Below are 14947 nucleotides of genomic sequence, written 5' to 3' on the forward strand. Positions count from 1 at the left end.
ATCATTTGGGACCCTCTTTAAATGTCATAATGTGAAATTTTAAAGTTCAAGCAAAGGAATGAATCTTGTTTTAATTACTGATGTAAGATTTTTTTACCTGCTTTTATATATACTTCTGTAACGTCATACCTTTTTGCAACATAATGACGGCGGGACGATAGGTGTTTAGTCTTACAAAGTTGTTGTGCTGCACGCTTTCATACGCGTCGCGTGAAGTAATTATGGTGTTAAACATTGTATGAGCATACACAGAACCATACTTTGTTTAGTTTATGAGTTGCTGTCGGTGATATCGTAATTAAGATCATAGCAACTCAAAACATAGGGGCTGAACGCGTATCGCTTCACTCAATAGAAGTATTCGAGTTCTGTATGATCATGGTAGAATGACGATAAACAGGCTCCGCCTTCCTCCGCCTTCAATTCAGCGCTGTTAAATCGACAGATAACGTAGCTCCACATTCAAAACACAGCATTTTTATCTCCAAGATATTTCACTGGAGTGTTTCTTTTCCTCATTTAAACAGCCAATACCTGTTCATTGAGTAAACAATTGGATGTGCGTATTGGCTGAATCGTTTAAAGCCACAAGGCGTCTCCTGCATTGAACGCAGTACAGTCGAGACATATTGAGTTTGATGGTTGCACGTATGAAGGACAGGATTCAGCTTACAGAAATATATACCACTAGCTGGAATGTCTCTAAATAAATTATTCCAAAGTTACTTTCTTCTCTCCGCCGTCCTCTCTGCGGTCTCTGCTGAACTTATGATGAAAGGATTCAAGAGATTGATGACGTGTGATAACGTAACCAAGACGACATCAGTGACGGTACTGACGAAGAGTGAGTGTGCTGTGAAATGTGCCCGACACGACTCGTGTAAATCATTTTCGGTTACAACAACAGCGCCACGACTCTGTTACCTGCACAGTGCCTACCTGAAGGCCGGCGTGTGTGAAGATCAATACAGACACTATAACGACGTGAGTAGTCCTTATACATTTCACACAGAATATAGATCCTTGGTGTTTTATGGGGATTTGTTGGTCACAATGGTTTATCTTTTTTAGGACGGGATCGTTCACTTTGGCTTAAACCATTATTATGTTGATACTTTGATTTTCGAAAGATCTGCTCATATCTATCCGACCCAATCTCATAACTGTCTAGCCCTATCGAGTATCTCATATCTGCCCAACTGTCTAGTATCTCATATCTATCCAACCATGTGTCTTGTCTCATATCTGCCGACCCTTATGTCGTATCTCAAATATGTCCCGTAAGTAGTCCTTGTACATTTACACAGATTATCGGCCCTTGGTCTTTGATAAGGAAGGTTTGGGTCACAATGGATATGACGCACCTTAATTAAGATTTAAGACGTAGCAGTCATCTCTTTACATATGACACAGGATAAGAGCTCTTTGGTTGGTCATAACATCTGTTCCGTGTGGAAAGACCCTTACAGAAATTACAGGTTGGTGAGTCATATTATATCTTACAATTAAAAGGTCCTAGGTGCCAAACTGGGGATTGGCTATTGCCTGAGTGGTATTAAAATGACGTGAAACTTGGGTAAAAAGATATTTCTTATCATTCCTTACGACGTAGTGTATACAAGGACGTGCATGGTGGATCCTCATTCTGAGCACAACGGTTTTATGTGTCAGTTGGTACTCATCCATGAGGATGATCTGACATCTACAATAATCTAAAATTTAACCCTTTGTTGTGGCTCCTCACACGACTCGGCCATCTTTCACCATGTATTCAAGCAATGGCCTGAGACATCTCAGATAGCGTGAACTAGATATTTTACAGTGTTGCCCTCATGTTGGGAACACGGTTTGATAAATTATGTGCAACTATGTCTTTCTATGCCAGTGTTATGCTCATCAAATGAAATATTTCCAAAATCCTTTCCATGATCATAATATACATCTGCACATTGTCATATTCCGAATATATGATAAACATATGTGCACGAATCATTATTAAATAGAGATTATACCAGCTGTACGCGAAAAGGTACACGTGTCCTGTCCTACCGGTGACATCCGTCACAAACACATGCAAAGGCAAGTCAACTAAAAAGACGGGAGCTTCATGGCCACATGACATTGTCTACTATGAAACTGTTTAAAAGCTTTACTCAGGCCTTTACTGTTAAAACTCTAATCAAAAAGCCTTTGATCAAAATCAGTCTGATGACTGACACTGATTAATTTGCCTTGTGCAGTCACCACTTGTATCTTCCTCCTTGTCTGAAGCATGCCATGCATTCAAGGAACAACGTTTGTGAAAGTTTTTGCAAAGCATGACATTGAAACAGAGAACAGTGTATTTAATAGAACATACTCAACTTGATGCTTGGCACCCTCGATGTAATATATACACCTGCCATAAGACGGTGGCCACTAAACAATCGATTCGAGACCTTCGATTCTGGGTCTTACAAACCAGCTGCAGTGATAAGTTTCAAGAGCAATGATCTTCATTGTCTGAGTACGGCGTTACACTGTCAACCATGAAACCAGACCCGAAATAACGTATCTGTATCTTACGAATCAGATTACTCAACAAATCAGAGTACGATGATTGTCCGTTTGTAGCCCCTGCCAAATTAGAGTGAGTCAGTGAGGTTTTACGCCGCTTTTAGCAGTATTCCAGCAACATCACGGCGGGGGACACCAGAAATGGGCTTCACACATTGTACCCATGTCGGGAATCGAACCCGGGTCTTCGGCGTGACGAGCTAACTCTTTAACCACTAGGCTACCCGACCGCCGCGCCAAATAAGAAGCAACTTTGGCTTCACGCGACCACACAGATACAGGTCCATTTTAGTGAGTGAGTAAGTTAGTTAAAATTTTACATCGCATCAGCAATATTGCAGCTATATCGCGATGAGAACAATTCAATCATTTCTAAATTCATTTAAACTCCATCATCCGATCCTTGGTTGAAAGGCTAGTAGTACACGGACAATATAATTGTCTTAAATAACATCCACCAAGAAATCCAGCGCCAGTGCCATATGGGCTGGAAAAGGAAAACAAACGATTCCTATTGGGGGCAAGGTCATTTAATAATGACAAATGTTTAATCGAAACATAAAACCTCCGGGTGGGCGGGTGCGTAAATAAACAGACTGAGAAAAAATTCAGTCGTGTTTATTTCTTACGGTTACAGTAATACGGCATGATAAATATCACAGATGAAACAGCATTATTTCAGATACATAGTGGTATCAATTAAAAATAGGCCATAAACAAACCACCAGCAAACAAAGTTAGACCCTTTTATTTGGGATCATTGGGATTTACAGTATTTCTTCTACCTGCATACACCCCCAGCAGGATTTATGCCATAACGTCACCAGTGGATGTACGTTATGCTAGCCAATATTAAAATGACACTGTCACATTGCAGCGCATTTTATTGTTAAACAATGATTGTAACTGTGTTACATTGTTTCTGTTGAGATTCGGTAGACACTCATTGCATTGTGTTTGGACAGTGATTAGTCGTCAGGAGTGTAGTACCATTTAATGTTAGCAGTCGTAAGGAATTTGCTATATTTAGATGCTAGCGTGGTGTGTAAACTTCCTGTCCTGTGTACCGCTGACGGTGATAGTCTGTTATAGAAACAAGCGGAATATATATTCTTTGTTGTGAGGGCACTGTGTAGAAATTTCCAGCAGCTAGGTAGATTGTATAATAGGAGACGAGAGCGTGTTTACGCATCTCTCGGGCATTTCATCATATCGAAACCAGCTTTCTGATGATCACTCATTATCCCTGATGCCCTGCCTCACCCATCTCGGAAGCTTGACCACTGTCGCCGCTGTATTTTTTTATTTGATACCACTGCCATCATGTTATGTACCACCATTGAATATTGTACAACCATTCTATTGTGTACTGCCATTGTAATTGTTGTGCAGTAATTTGTGTTAATTTGCAAACTTTGTTAATTTGGTATACATTTGTTGATTGCATGGCACTTGTTGGTTGTTGGTTGGCTTCACACAAAGTTCTTTTACGTACATATTTCTGAGTTTACATATTGTTTCAATTTGGGACTCGACACAAAATAATCGACGTTCTAAAACGCTAGTCAATATTCATACTTTGATTAAGAATGAATTTACTTGTCACTTGCAAGAGGACAATACTTTTGCACGACTCTAAACCCCCGAGTGGCACCACCATCAAAATGTACGACCAGCAATGGGATGCTCGGGACCCATTCTACCCATTCTATTCCCACGGGCGTGTTTGTGATGAAAGTCACCGGTGGGGAAGGATACGCTCACCTTTTAAAAAAGTCCTGGTATCATCATTTTTGTATAGTGATTCCTAAACACATGCTCCTGATATCAACGGAATCATACAATCGACTCTATTCTAAATATGTAAAGGGTTTTGTCGCTTTTATTCAGCTGGACCGCCCCCGTGGTCTAGTGGTAGAGCGTCCGCCCGGAGAGCGGAAGGTCCGGGGTTTGATCCCGGCCCGCGTCATACCAAAAGACTTGTTACTTGGTACTTGTTGTTACCATGTCTGGCGCTCGGCATTAAGGGGCTAAAACAAGGACTGGTCGGCTCGGAGTCAGTATACTGTGTCTGAGTGGGGTATTCATGTTAAACTGAGGCATGGTATCTCAGTGAACTAGCACTATAAATCGGCATCAGTCCGGACTAGTCCAAGCAGCCACACAAACACACACACGTACGTCGCTATATAAGTGCAATTACCTTGGACGCGACGTTAAACCCCATTTCACCTCACCCACCTCACCTTTATTCAGCTGCTCCATGTTAATTGTCTTTGACTATTTGACTTTGCAACGTCATATGGTGGGGGCATTGCTGGGTACGGCGTTTTATGGCCAATTGTGGCGGATGCTTCCAGTGGAGCAGGACATGCTTACCCTTTTTGAGCACACAAGGTGTCATCACTGATTTTCAGGGATCCATGTATTTATTTTTCTTCCCCGTTTTTCCTTTTACGCCAATGGATTCTCGGCAGATAATACTGACTGATTATTCTCTGGCGTTGACTTTTATATTTCGCAGCACTTTTCATTGATTTCCCTTTTTCTTGGCCTCACATGCAATGTGCGTGCGACCATCTGGAGAAACAAAGCATTTTTCTACTTTTCACCAGGTCTCGGTGGTGTCGTATATTTTTATCAAAACGAAAGCAATATCAAGATATTGCACTTTATCAGTGCCTAAATTATAAATAAAATGAAGTATAAGGCATCTTATTCACAATGGCATGATACGTTTCACCTGATATCAGCAAGTATTTCTTGCTTATTCGCGTTGTTTCGGTTATATAAAGAATATTGTAATTGGCGCTCTTTTCTGAAATTTCAATAAATACCAATTTCCTATTATACAATGTATCTTTATATCCGTGATTAACAATTGTGAACCTAACAAGCTTCAATTTGAAATGTTACATAGAAACATGGACTGTGCATATAACGAACATCAAAACATGTTCACCCACAGATACAATTTGTAATAGGAAGGTGATTGTATATGTTGACAGCAAAGATGATATGACACATGATATAAACTACTGTATTTTGTGTTTTATTCGTTGTCAAACTTCCACAGATCGGTAATCGTAACTGTTAAAATCATATCTGCATCATGCTTGTAAACAACTACTTTGTTTTGCTCAATTCAACTTAAGTGAATAATTTCCCTAACAAAATATATTTTTCTTTATTTCGACTACCAATGTAAGCTGATACGAAAGTTAATAGGGTTACGTGTCAATTCCCGAATTGAAAATAATATGTAAATCCCAGAAATATGTACGTAAAAAAACTTAGTGTGAAGCCAACAAACAAACAACAAATGGTATACAATTAACAACTGCATTACAAAATTAACTGGGTCTACAAATCAATACAAATTACTGCACAGAAATTAAAATGGCATTACACAATAGATCGGGAGTACACCATTCAATGAATACAGTGAAGATACAAAAATACAGTGGTGATAGCAAAAGTCAGTGATAATAGTATATTGATGTATTCTCAGATGAAAACGTGTGAGAGATACGTAAGCAAACGTTGGCTCCTTATATACAACCTAATTCACTACTGGAAATTTCTGCACAGTGCCCTCACCATTCTAGCGGCACTAGAACATTCCACTTCGTTCCTGGTATACCGGAAGTTTACACGCCAATCTAGAATCTGAACATAGTAACTTTTTGATTACTGATTACATGTTACAGTACTACATTGCTGACGACTAATCACTGCCCGAAAAAAATACACTGCCATATGACAATACGTGCAACTAGGTATTTATCAGATAGACAATATGCTTAACTACAATTGTTCTATTATCCCGCATCTGCTCAACAAAAACTAGTATCTCATTTCTGTCCAATCCTATCGAGAATCTCATATCTGCCCTATCTGTTGTGTATCTTACATCTGCCCAACCATCTTTAGTATCTCATATCTGTTCTTTCCTATCAAGTGTCATATATATTTCCAACCCTATCTGGTTCCATGTTGTATTGTGGCAGCTTAGATAAATATATAAATCACAAAAAGAAAAACAGATCATTGTGTCGTTTGGGTTCTGATGTTGATATTGCATGGGAACTATTTGCTTTAATAATGCTACCAGTGATACAACACATGATGTCAAGTATTTTCAAGGATATATGGGCGCTTCCGCCATCAATAATACAAATACAATTATTCTAAACAAAGAGACCAGGTCTATTATTGTGTTTAAAATCCATATTTGAATCAGTTGTATGTACTGTAGGATCACACGCCCGCACCGAGAAACATTTGTAAGATCAATAATGTAATTATGAATAGGTTAGAATGCCGTTTCTTTACGGGCCACAAGAAGAGAGGGACCCGTTGAAAGTCTTTCAGAGTGGTTCAAGACAGTGCGTGGTGTTATCATTGGTAGAATGCACAAAGTTGAAAAGCGGAATTGGAATAAACTAGTTCTGTCTGGCTGCCCCACATGAAAAGTGTGTAGTTGTTCACACTGACGAGTTCTCAAATAACATAACCATTATCTGTAAGCATCACTACATTATTTTTTTATCAAAGATAAAACAATGACATATAAATGACATATCAAATACTGCCACTTACAAAGCCAGTATGTTAATAGAGGTCGAAATCTCCCAAAACCATGCATCATGATCGGTATTATCAACTTTTGACTTGTCTCTAAAACCTGAAGACATGTCCATTCCTCTTTGAACTGGAGGGGCGGTCGGGTAGCCTAGTGGTAAAAGCGTTCGCTCGTCACGCCAAAGACCCGGGTTCGATTCCCGACATGGGTACAATGTGTGAAGCCCATTTCTGGTGTGCCCCGCCTTGATATTGCTGGAATATTGCTAAAAGCGGCGTAGAACCATACTCACTCACTCAACCTTATCCACCTTTCTTGTAGGTACAGTAACTGTCATGGGGGTTGTGTCCACTAGCCACCTCAATACCTGTGACGAAGTCAATAGTGACTTTTCTACCATTGGAACAAAACCAGAAACCACAGAACCTAATGAACATGTCTCATCTTTTGAAGCTCCAGCCAAAATACGGTCTTCCAAGAAAGTAACTATCCCACGCCAAAGGCCCGGGTTCGATTCCCGACATGGGTACAATGTGTGAAGCCCATTTCTGGTGTCCCCCGCCGTGATATTGCTGGAATATTGCTAAAAGCGGCGTAAAACCATACTCACTCACTCACTCACTTTGAACTGGATTCCAAAGCTACATAAAAATCCGTACAAAGTGAGATATATTGCTTGGTCCAAATAATGTACCACCAAATCCCTTTCTAAAAGACTTACCATAATCCTTAATACAATCAAGGAAGGGCATTCTTTATATTCACAGAAAATATTAAAGACAATTGGAATTAATACCAGAGATACAGTTACGTATCTATGTTCAGAGGTTCAGGAAAACTTGTAAAACATGACAGCAAATGCCATCTGAAGTTTATTGAGGAAACAATATGTGAAATGCTGAACTTCGTCACTGATGACATGTTCGTTGGTTGGTTGGTTGGTTTGTTGTTTTACGCCGCACTCAGCAATATTCCAGCTATATGACGGCGGTCTGTAAATAATCGAGTCTGGACCAGACAATCCAGTGATTGACATCATGAACATCGATCCACGCAATTGGGATCGATGACATGCATCAACCAAGTCAGCGAGCCTGACCACTCGATCCCGTTAGTCCCCTTTTACGACAAGCATAGTAGCCTTTTACGGCAAGCATGGGTTGCTGAAAACCTATTCTACCCCGGACCTTCACGGGTCGATAACATGTTCGTATTATTTGGGGCTAAGACATTTAGGCAAGAAGTAGACATCCCCATGGGCACCATACAGCCGGCAAGTAGTGCTCCCCTTTGGAATTGAATATTTCTGACTCAAAATGTCTGGGACAAGGTAAGTCAAAACAAGGTAATTTTGTCAAGAAGTTTAACTTAAGCTTCAAATATATCGATGATCTGATATCGTTCAATATTAGTCACATGGCCAATTACCTTCCACTGATTTACCCGCCTGAACTAGAAATAAAGGAGATCAGTGACAACGACTCCTCTATGTCATATTTAGATCTATCATATAGCATAACGATTCAGAGTGACAAAACACTCTCTACAAGACTGTATGACTTCAACTTTCCAATAGTCAACTTTCCCTTCATGTCGAGTAATATTTCAGCAGCTCCAGCTTTTGATGATTACATTTCACTACTTGTGAGAAACAATCGAGCATCCTCTTTCTACCAAGATTACAAAGAGCGTCATACGACTCTTGCTCAAAGTCGTTTGATCAAGGTTACATCATTCAAGGCTTTGTAAAGCTTTCAAAACGTTTTATGGTAGACATTTCCAAATTTGACGCATCAGTGACAAAAATTATGTCCGATGCAAATTTTGACTTGTACGATATGTTCCCGTGTTTTTTCAGGTCAACTCTTGAGCGGCCTTTGCATGTGTTTGTACCGGGTGCCAACAGTGGGGCAGAATACGCTTACCTTTTCGCGAACACCTGGTACCATCACTATTTGAGTGATGAATACATGCTTATGATATAGTCGCGATCGTACGTTGTACTCTTCATCAGTTTTCGGTGGTATATATTATCGTATATAATTTGACATGAAATAAATGTCAAGACATTTCCTTCACATTCATGAAAGTTATATGGGATATATGGGATACATGGATTTAAAAAAAACGGTGGTGCTGAACGAGATGTATACCTGGGAATTTGTTGCTTTAAGAGAGAGTCTGGCCAACTATCTGGTTTCTCACAGCCGCACAGCATATCCTGTACCTGCAAAACCCTATGTATTATTGTTTATTTGCATCTCGAGAAGGTGGGATATCCGAGTCTAAGGTTTATTCAGAACATCGTACGAATAACTACGTAAAACGTTATTTTTATCATGATCACATAAAAATATCAAGATATTGATTTTGTGAAATTATCTACCTTCACTTAAAGTCTTTGAACAGCATAAAAAAATAACAAACACAAAGCATTAACTAAGACATGAATTTAAGTATTTAGATACTTGATGGAGAAAGACTCTAAATAGGCCTTGAGGCTTTGTAAAATCATTACTGAGAAAATCAAATCCAGTGTCTTCATATCGACTTCAAACTTTTTGCATGATGAAAGGTCCCACAACAATATAATGTTAACAAATAAAAATAATTGCATGTTGATATCCCAATTCTGTTTAGAGAGGATCAATCTATGGGTAACTTAGACCAACATAGTCAACACAATATGTTTGTCTGCTGAATGAGAGTATCAGGATATTCCGTTCAGTCGAAATAGTATTACCAGTAGGTGAGTGAGTATGTATAAATGCTGCCAAATGTCCCGAGGGAGAATATCACCGATGGGCTTCACACCATTGTTGGATATTGAACGCGGATCTATGGCGTGACAAGATAGCAAACGAACTCCATGGCTACCCCACCACCAAATAATATTTTGCTTTAAACGACAGAGAGAACCCTTCTACACATTCTCAATTCAGTTTCATGCTTTTACTATATTATATATGCTTATATGAACCTGCATTTTAAAATCACATATTCGATTACATCTCGGATATTAAACGTAAATGTCACGAAATATCACGATGATGAATAAGCGAAGGCAGCTACGTGTGTATACTTATAAAGTGCAAGAAGCAATTCCGCCGTTGAGGAATATTACTTACAATAATGACAAAAATTACAAAGTGCGATGTTTAAGAAATATGCATTTTTCTGGTGATAAACATCCCCATTGAGTTTTGATCGCATTGTTAGTATCCGGGTAATCTTCGGCAGTAAGGTGACTATATTTAGGTTATATTTAGCAGCGTTTAATTGATGCCAAATATGGGGACATCATAGATCAGAGGTAGTAGAAGGGGTCCAATATCTAGCATGTAAATATGATCTTGGTACAGGAATTAACACTCACAATGTTATGACTTCAGTAGGGAAATGTGGACGGTACCCATCGTTCATAAACAGTTCGGTGAAATGCATTAAATAGTAACTAAAACCACTTAAATAGTGACTAAAACCACTCTCTATGCCACCTGATAGATTTAAACTGATCCTGTACTGTGTTGTATGTACTTTGTGTTTTTGGGCCTATGGCTTTTCATACAACAAACATTTGAATTTGAAAATTGACTGAAATGACAGGTAGATAAACCTTCCATACACAGTCATACATTCTTTCTTTCCATCTCATTCACTTAAAGTAAAGACCCTGAATTTGTTCCAAATAACCTATTTATTGTACTCTACCCAAATAGTCAAATAAAAGTTATCTGAACACACAGAATTCACATTGTCGCAGCAAAACCAAACCAAACCAAACCACAGCCATTCCAAATGTTCATGGTGGGTTCATCATAATTCAGAATCACAATACACCTCAAATCACAAATGAAATCTTCAAACTTTGCCGAATAAGACAATCAACAATGTTAAGGACCGCCTCCGTGGTCTATTGGAAGAGCGTCCGCCCGGAGAGTGGAAGGTCTGGGGTTCGATCCCGGCCCCATACCAAAAGACGTTAAAAGATGGTACTTGTTGTTACCCTGTCTGGCGCTCGGCATTAAGGGGCTAAAACAAGGACTGGTCGGCTCGGAGTCAGTATACTGTGTCTTAGTGGGGTATTCATGTTAAACTGCGGCATGGTATCTCAGTGGGCTAGCACTATAAATCGGCATCAGTCCCGACTAGTACAAGCAGCCACACATACAAACACATACACGTGCATGCACGTCGCTATATAAATGCAATAATAATGGACGCGACGTTAAACCCAATTTCACCTTACCTCACAATGTTAAGAGAAGGTAATCAAAAGTCATAAAATGCCAACAGCGAACAGTCACTTCCACATCAGCGAAGACATCAACAGATAGTCATTTTCCAGACACAAAGAAAAAACAACCACATAACAACGCGAACACAAGAGTGTGCACACAATGCTGGCAATGTTAATCAGAATCTCACATGTACCGGCCCTACCACACCAACTGTAGGTCTCGAGAAAACGAGGAAAGAACAGCTCCAATGGTGTATCGCATTCCGAGGGTGACTTCACTACATGGAGTCACCTGATGAAGTCATGTCCAACAAGACACAGGTCTTCATATACATCAGCCCCACGTCCGGCCCCAAAATGTCGCAGGAACAACAAAGATCATGCTCTGGATGATGTGTGGATTATTGTATCGACAGACCTGTGTATACAACATATTAAATGTTATATGGCAAATTGTGCCGACATGGTGTCTCTCTCATAGACCATGTTTTATTGAAACCATTAGTTATCAGCAATATATCATAATACACCATGTTGGTTTAGAAAAAGCAACTATATTCTATATCAGGCAATTCTAAATGCAAACTACTGCCTCTACATGTGACACAAATCAAGATTAATAAAAAAAACAGATTCGCAACAGATTTAGCCTGCAACACATATGGTCGTTATACAAATCGAATTAGTAGTAGTAGTAGTAGTAGTAGTAGTAGTAGTAGTCGTAGTAGTAGTAGTAGCATTAGTGTAAATACTGCAGATGCGACCATAAAACTCACGCACTCACATAAGAACCCACATCCTATTTGAAAATATGTACTTTATTTGTGCCTGCCACTTTGAAGACAACATGATGTCAAAATAAAGATGTGCATGGTTTCCCAGATTCAGACTTCGCTCTGACAATGTTGTAACGTGATTCTTCGCGTATAAATTGCAGTGTATGTCATAGATCGTGTTGCAGTCTAAGTTTTTTGGCATTTTGAACTTCTAATTGAATGTATCTTGTCATTCATAGCTTAACAACCCTTGTTTTCACGGTGGAGACTATGACGTGTCAAACAACACCTGCGTCTGTTACGGCGGCTACGTTGGCGACCTGTGCGAAAGGCTCATGCAAGGTACATCCTGGGTAAAGTCAGTTTCAGTATCACTGGTGAGAGAGTCACAGTAAAGTAGCCAAACACAAGCCGCAGTATTGCATGTCATCAGCGTACAGGATAACTATGTCCTTCATGTAATACTAGAAATATCAGCACTCAAATCCGCACCATTTGTTCAAAGCGACTGTGTCCCGCTGTCTTGTGAGATGTCTACACGATGTGACAAGATTTATTAACAATTTATGATTGGATTTAAGACTTAACTAATACCATACACTTTGGTTTCTTGTAGACTGCAGTGAGGGGTTCCTCTATAGTTACTATGCCAGTCAAGATGCTAACTTCCTGTGCCATCCCAACGGTGCTCCTAAACCGATCAAGGTGCACTGTCTCATGGCGTGGGGGGGAAGAACGCTACTCACGACCCAGGCTTCAGGAAATGAGAATTTTACCAGGACGTGGGAGGAGTACAAGATGGGGTTCGGTAGTCTCTCAGGTGACCACTGGTTGGGCAATGACAATGTACATTACATAACTAGTGGTAGAACACACTATCTTCTTGTTGAACTTTGGACACCCGGTTCAGACAACAATAATCAAATAGCGCAGGGGTTATACGTGGACTTCGTGGTAGGGCCTGAAGTAGACAACTACAAGATGACCTTTTCCTCAGCTTTTCCAAACACATATTTGCAGCAGCATCCAGCAGGGTGTCTTGTGAGCGACACGCCCTTCAGTACCCCAGATGTGGACCACTCCGGGGCAGCTGGTGTGACACGGTCTGGCTTCTGGTATACCAACCCTCCTGAGTGTAATCCAACTGGACAGCTGAAACCAAGAGACACCTGGGGCGGGGACAAGACTGACGTGTTCTGGAAGGATGGTATTGACGGAGAGGGTGTCAACAAGATCCATGTCTTTATGCTCAGTGGCCATCCAAGTGACCATGGGTGATCCTGTTACAGGTCCGCCAAGTACCTGCAATGATGCTTTCATTCCAGTCAAGTAAAGTCATACGATATACATCCTTTTAAAAGCTGGTTTGTCTTCGACTAAAACCGTGAAAGCTGCGAGTGACTGAAATATCATGATAATTCCAATGAATTAGTTTAGAGAAATCACCAAACTCCAGATGGTGACACATGCCTGAGAGTGCCTCACTGTGTCATTACCTTCGTAATATTGTAAATATTGATTACTACAAACGTTATCAGTTATGTTGACCCAACATTGTTAAAAACACAGCACCAAGTAGGAGAAGCTGTCAATTAAGAGTGGCGCCACTTGAAAAAGTTTGCAAATGTTGTAAATATGTTGGACCAACTTAAAGATTCCAACGGCGAGATTGCCAACCATTGCCAGCGTTGGGCCAACATCTGAATGTAATCTGGAAGCCAACAGGCAATCTATGACGACACAGGAGACACAAATTATGGCTAACAACTTCTTGATATACTACAAAAGCAACGGTTTGGAATACACCCTGAGAGTGCTGTCAACAAGACTTATTTATAACACTTTATGCAATAATTGCAGACTGTGATTGGATTATTCTCTAACCATATTGATATGTCAAACAATCGCAAATTTGAGTGTTACAGGTGACTGAAATACTCACAATAATAGAATAATTTATCCTGAAGGTCTTCGCAAAACTTGTGTTGAGTCTGTGTTGGACCTATTCATTATTTAAAGAAAATTTTACTTTCTCAATAGTAATTTCAATTGGATTCTGCGATCGTTTTCGACACATATACTTTCATGAACATTACGTCTGATTTCTTGTTTGTTGAAACTGTAAATAACGTCAAAACAACCTCCTATCTTCTGAGTTTTTCTTGCATGATTATTAACGATGATTCGTTTATTTATTTCTCCTAATAAAGCTTAAACCGTCACTTCTTTGTTCATGACTGTTTGGGGACTCCTGGTATTTAGAGGACGGGTTAGAAATAATGAATGGTAAAGAATGTAATACCTAGGCTATGTAATAGAACTACTTGCCAAGGTTTGGTATTCTCCCAACTGCCTCAACGTAATTCTAGCATCATGGCTATAATCATTTACATTCTAAATCTGCATCATAAGTTATTTGCTGTTTGTTTAACGTCGCATTCAGCAATAGTCGAGCTTTGTGTCGGAGATCTGTAAGTTACAGAATCTGTACCAGATAATCCAGTAACCGAAATTATGAGCATCGAACTACGCTATAGGGATGGGATGACAAACACCAGCCAAGTCACCGTGCCAAGATACCCGATCCATTTTGTCGCCTCTTACGACAAGCACCTGCAACAGAAGATCAATTCTGACCCGGATCTTTACAAGTGTCAACGGGCTTGTGTTGACGGGGAATTAGCTCTTGGGGGAATAAAGGACAAAATCGACATCACTGTCCCGGAACGCTTTATGCAGAACATGTAATCAATAAACAACAATTGCACAATGAGCGGAATACCTGCTCTG

The 14947-nt window shown here is 39.8% G+C and overlaps 1 protein-coding gene across 1 annotated transcript; it reads left to right on the top strand.

Moving 5' to 3' along the window:
* The first annotated feature begins 696 nt into the window (after positions 1-696).
* Positions 697-13435, top strand: LOC139459144 (microfibril-associated glycoprotein 4-like). Its single transcript, XM_071240596.1, has 3 exons — positions 697-984; positions 12397-12499; positions 12774-13435. The coding sequence occupies exons 1-3, from the start codon at positions 697-699 to the stop codon at positions 13433-13435; spliced, it is 1053 nt and encodes a 350-aa protein (XP_071096697.1).
* Positions 13436-14947: the final 1512 nt, after the last annotated feature.

This window comes from Haliotis cracherodii, unplaced genomic scaffold, assembly GCF_022045235.1.
Source record: "Haliotis cracherodii isolate W230 unplaced genomic scaffold, xgHalCrac1.p SCAF_13, whole genome shotgun sequence".
Taxonomy (NCBI): Eukaryota; Metazoa; Mollusca; class Gastropoda; order Lepetellida; family Haliotidae; genus Haliotis; species Haliotis cracherodii.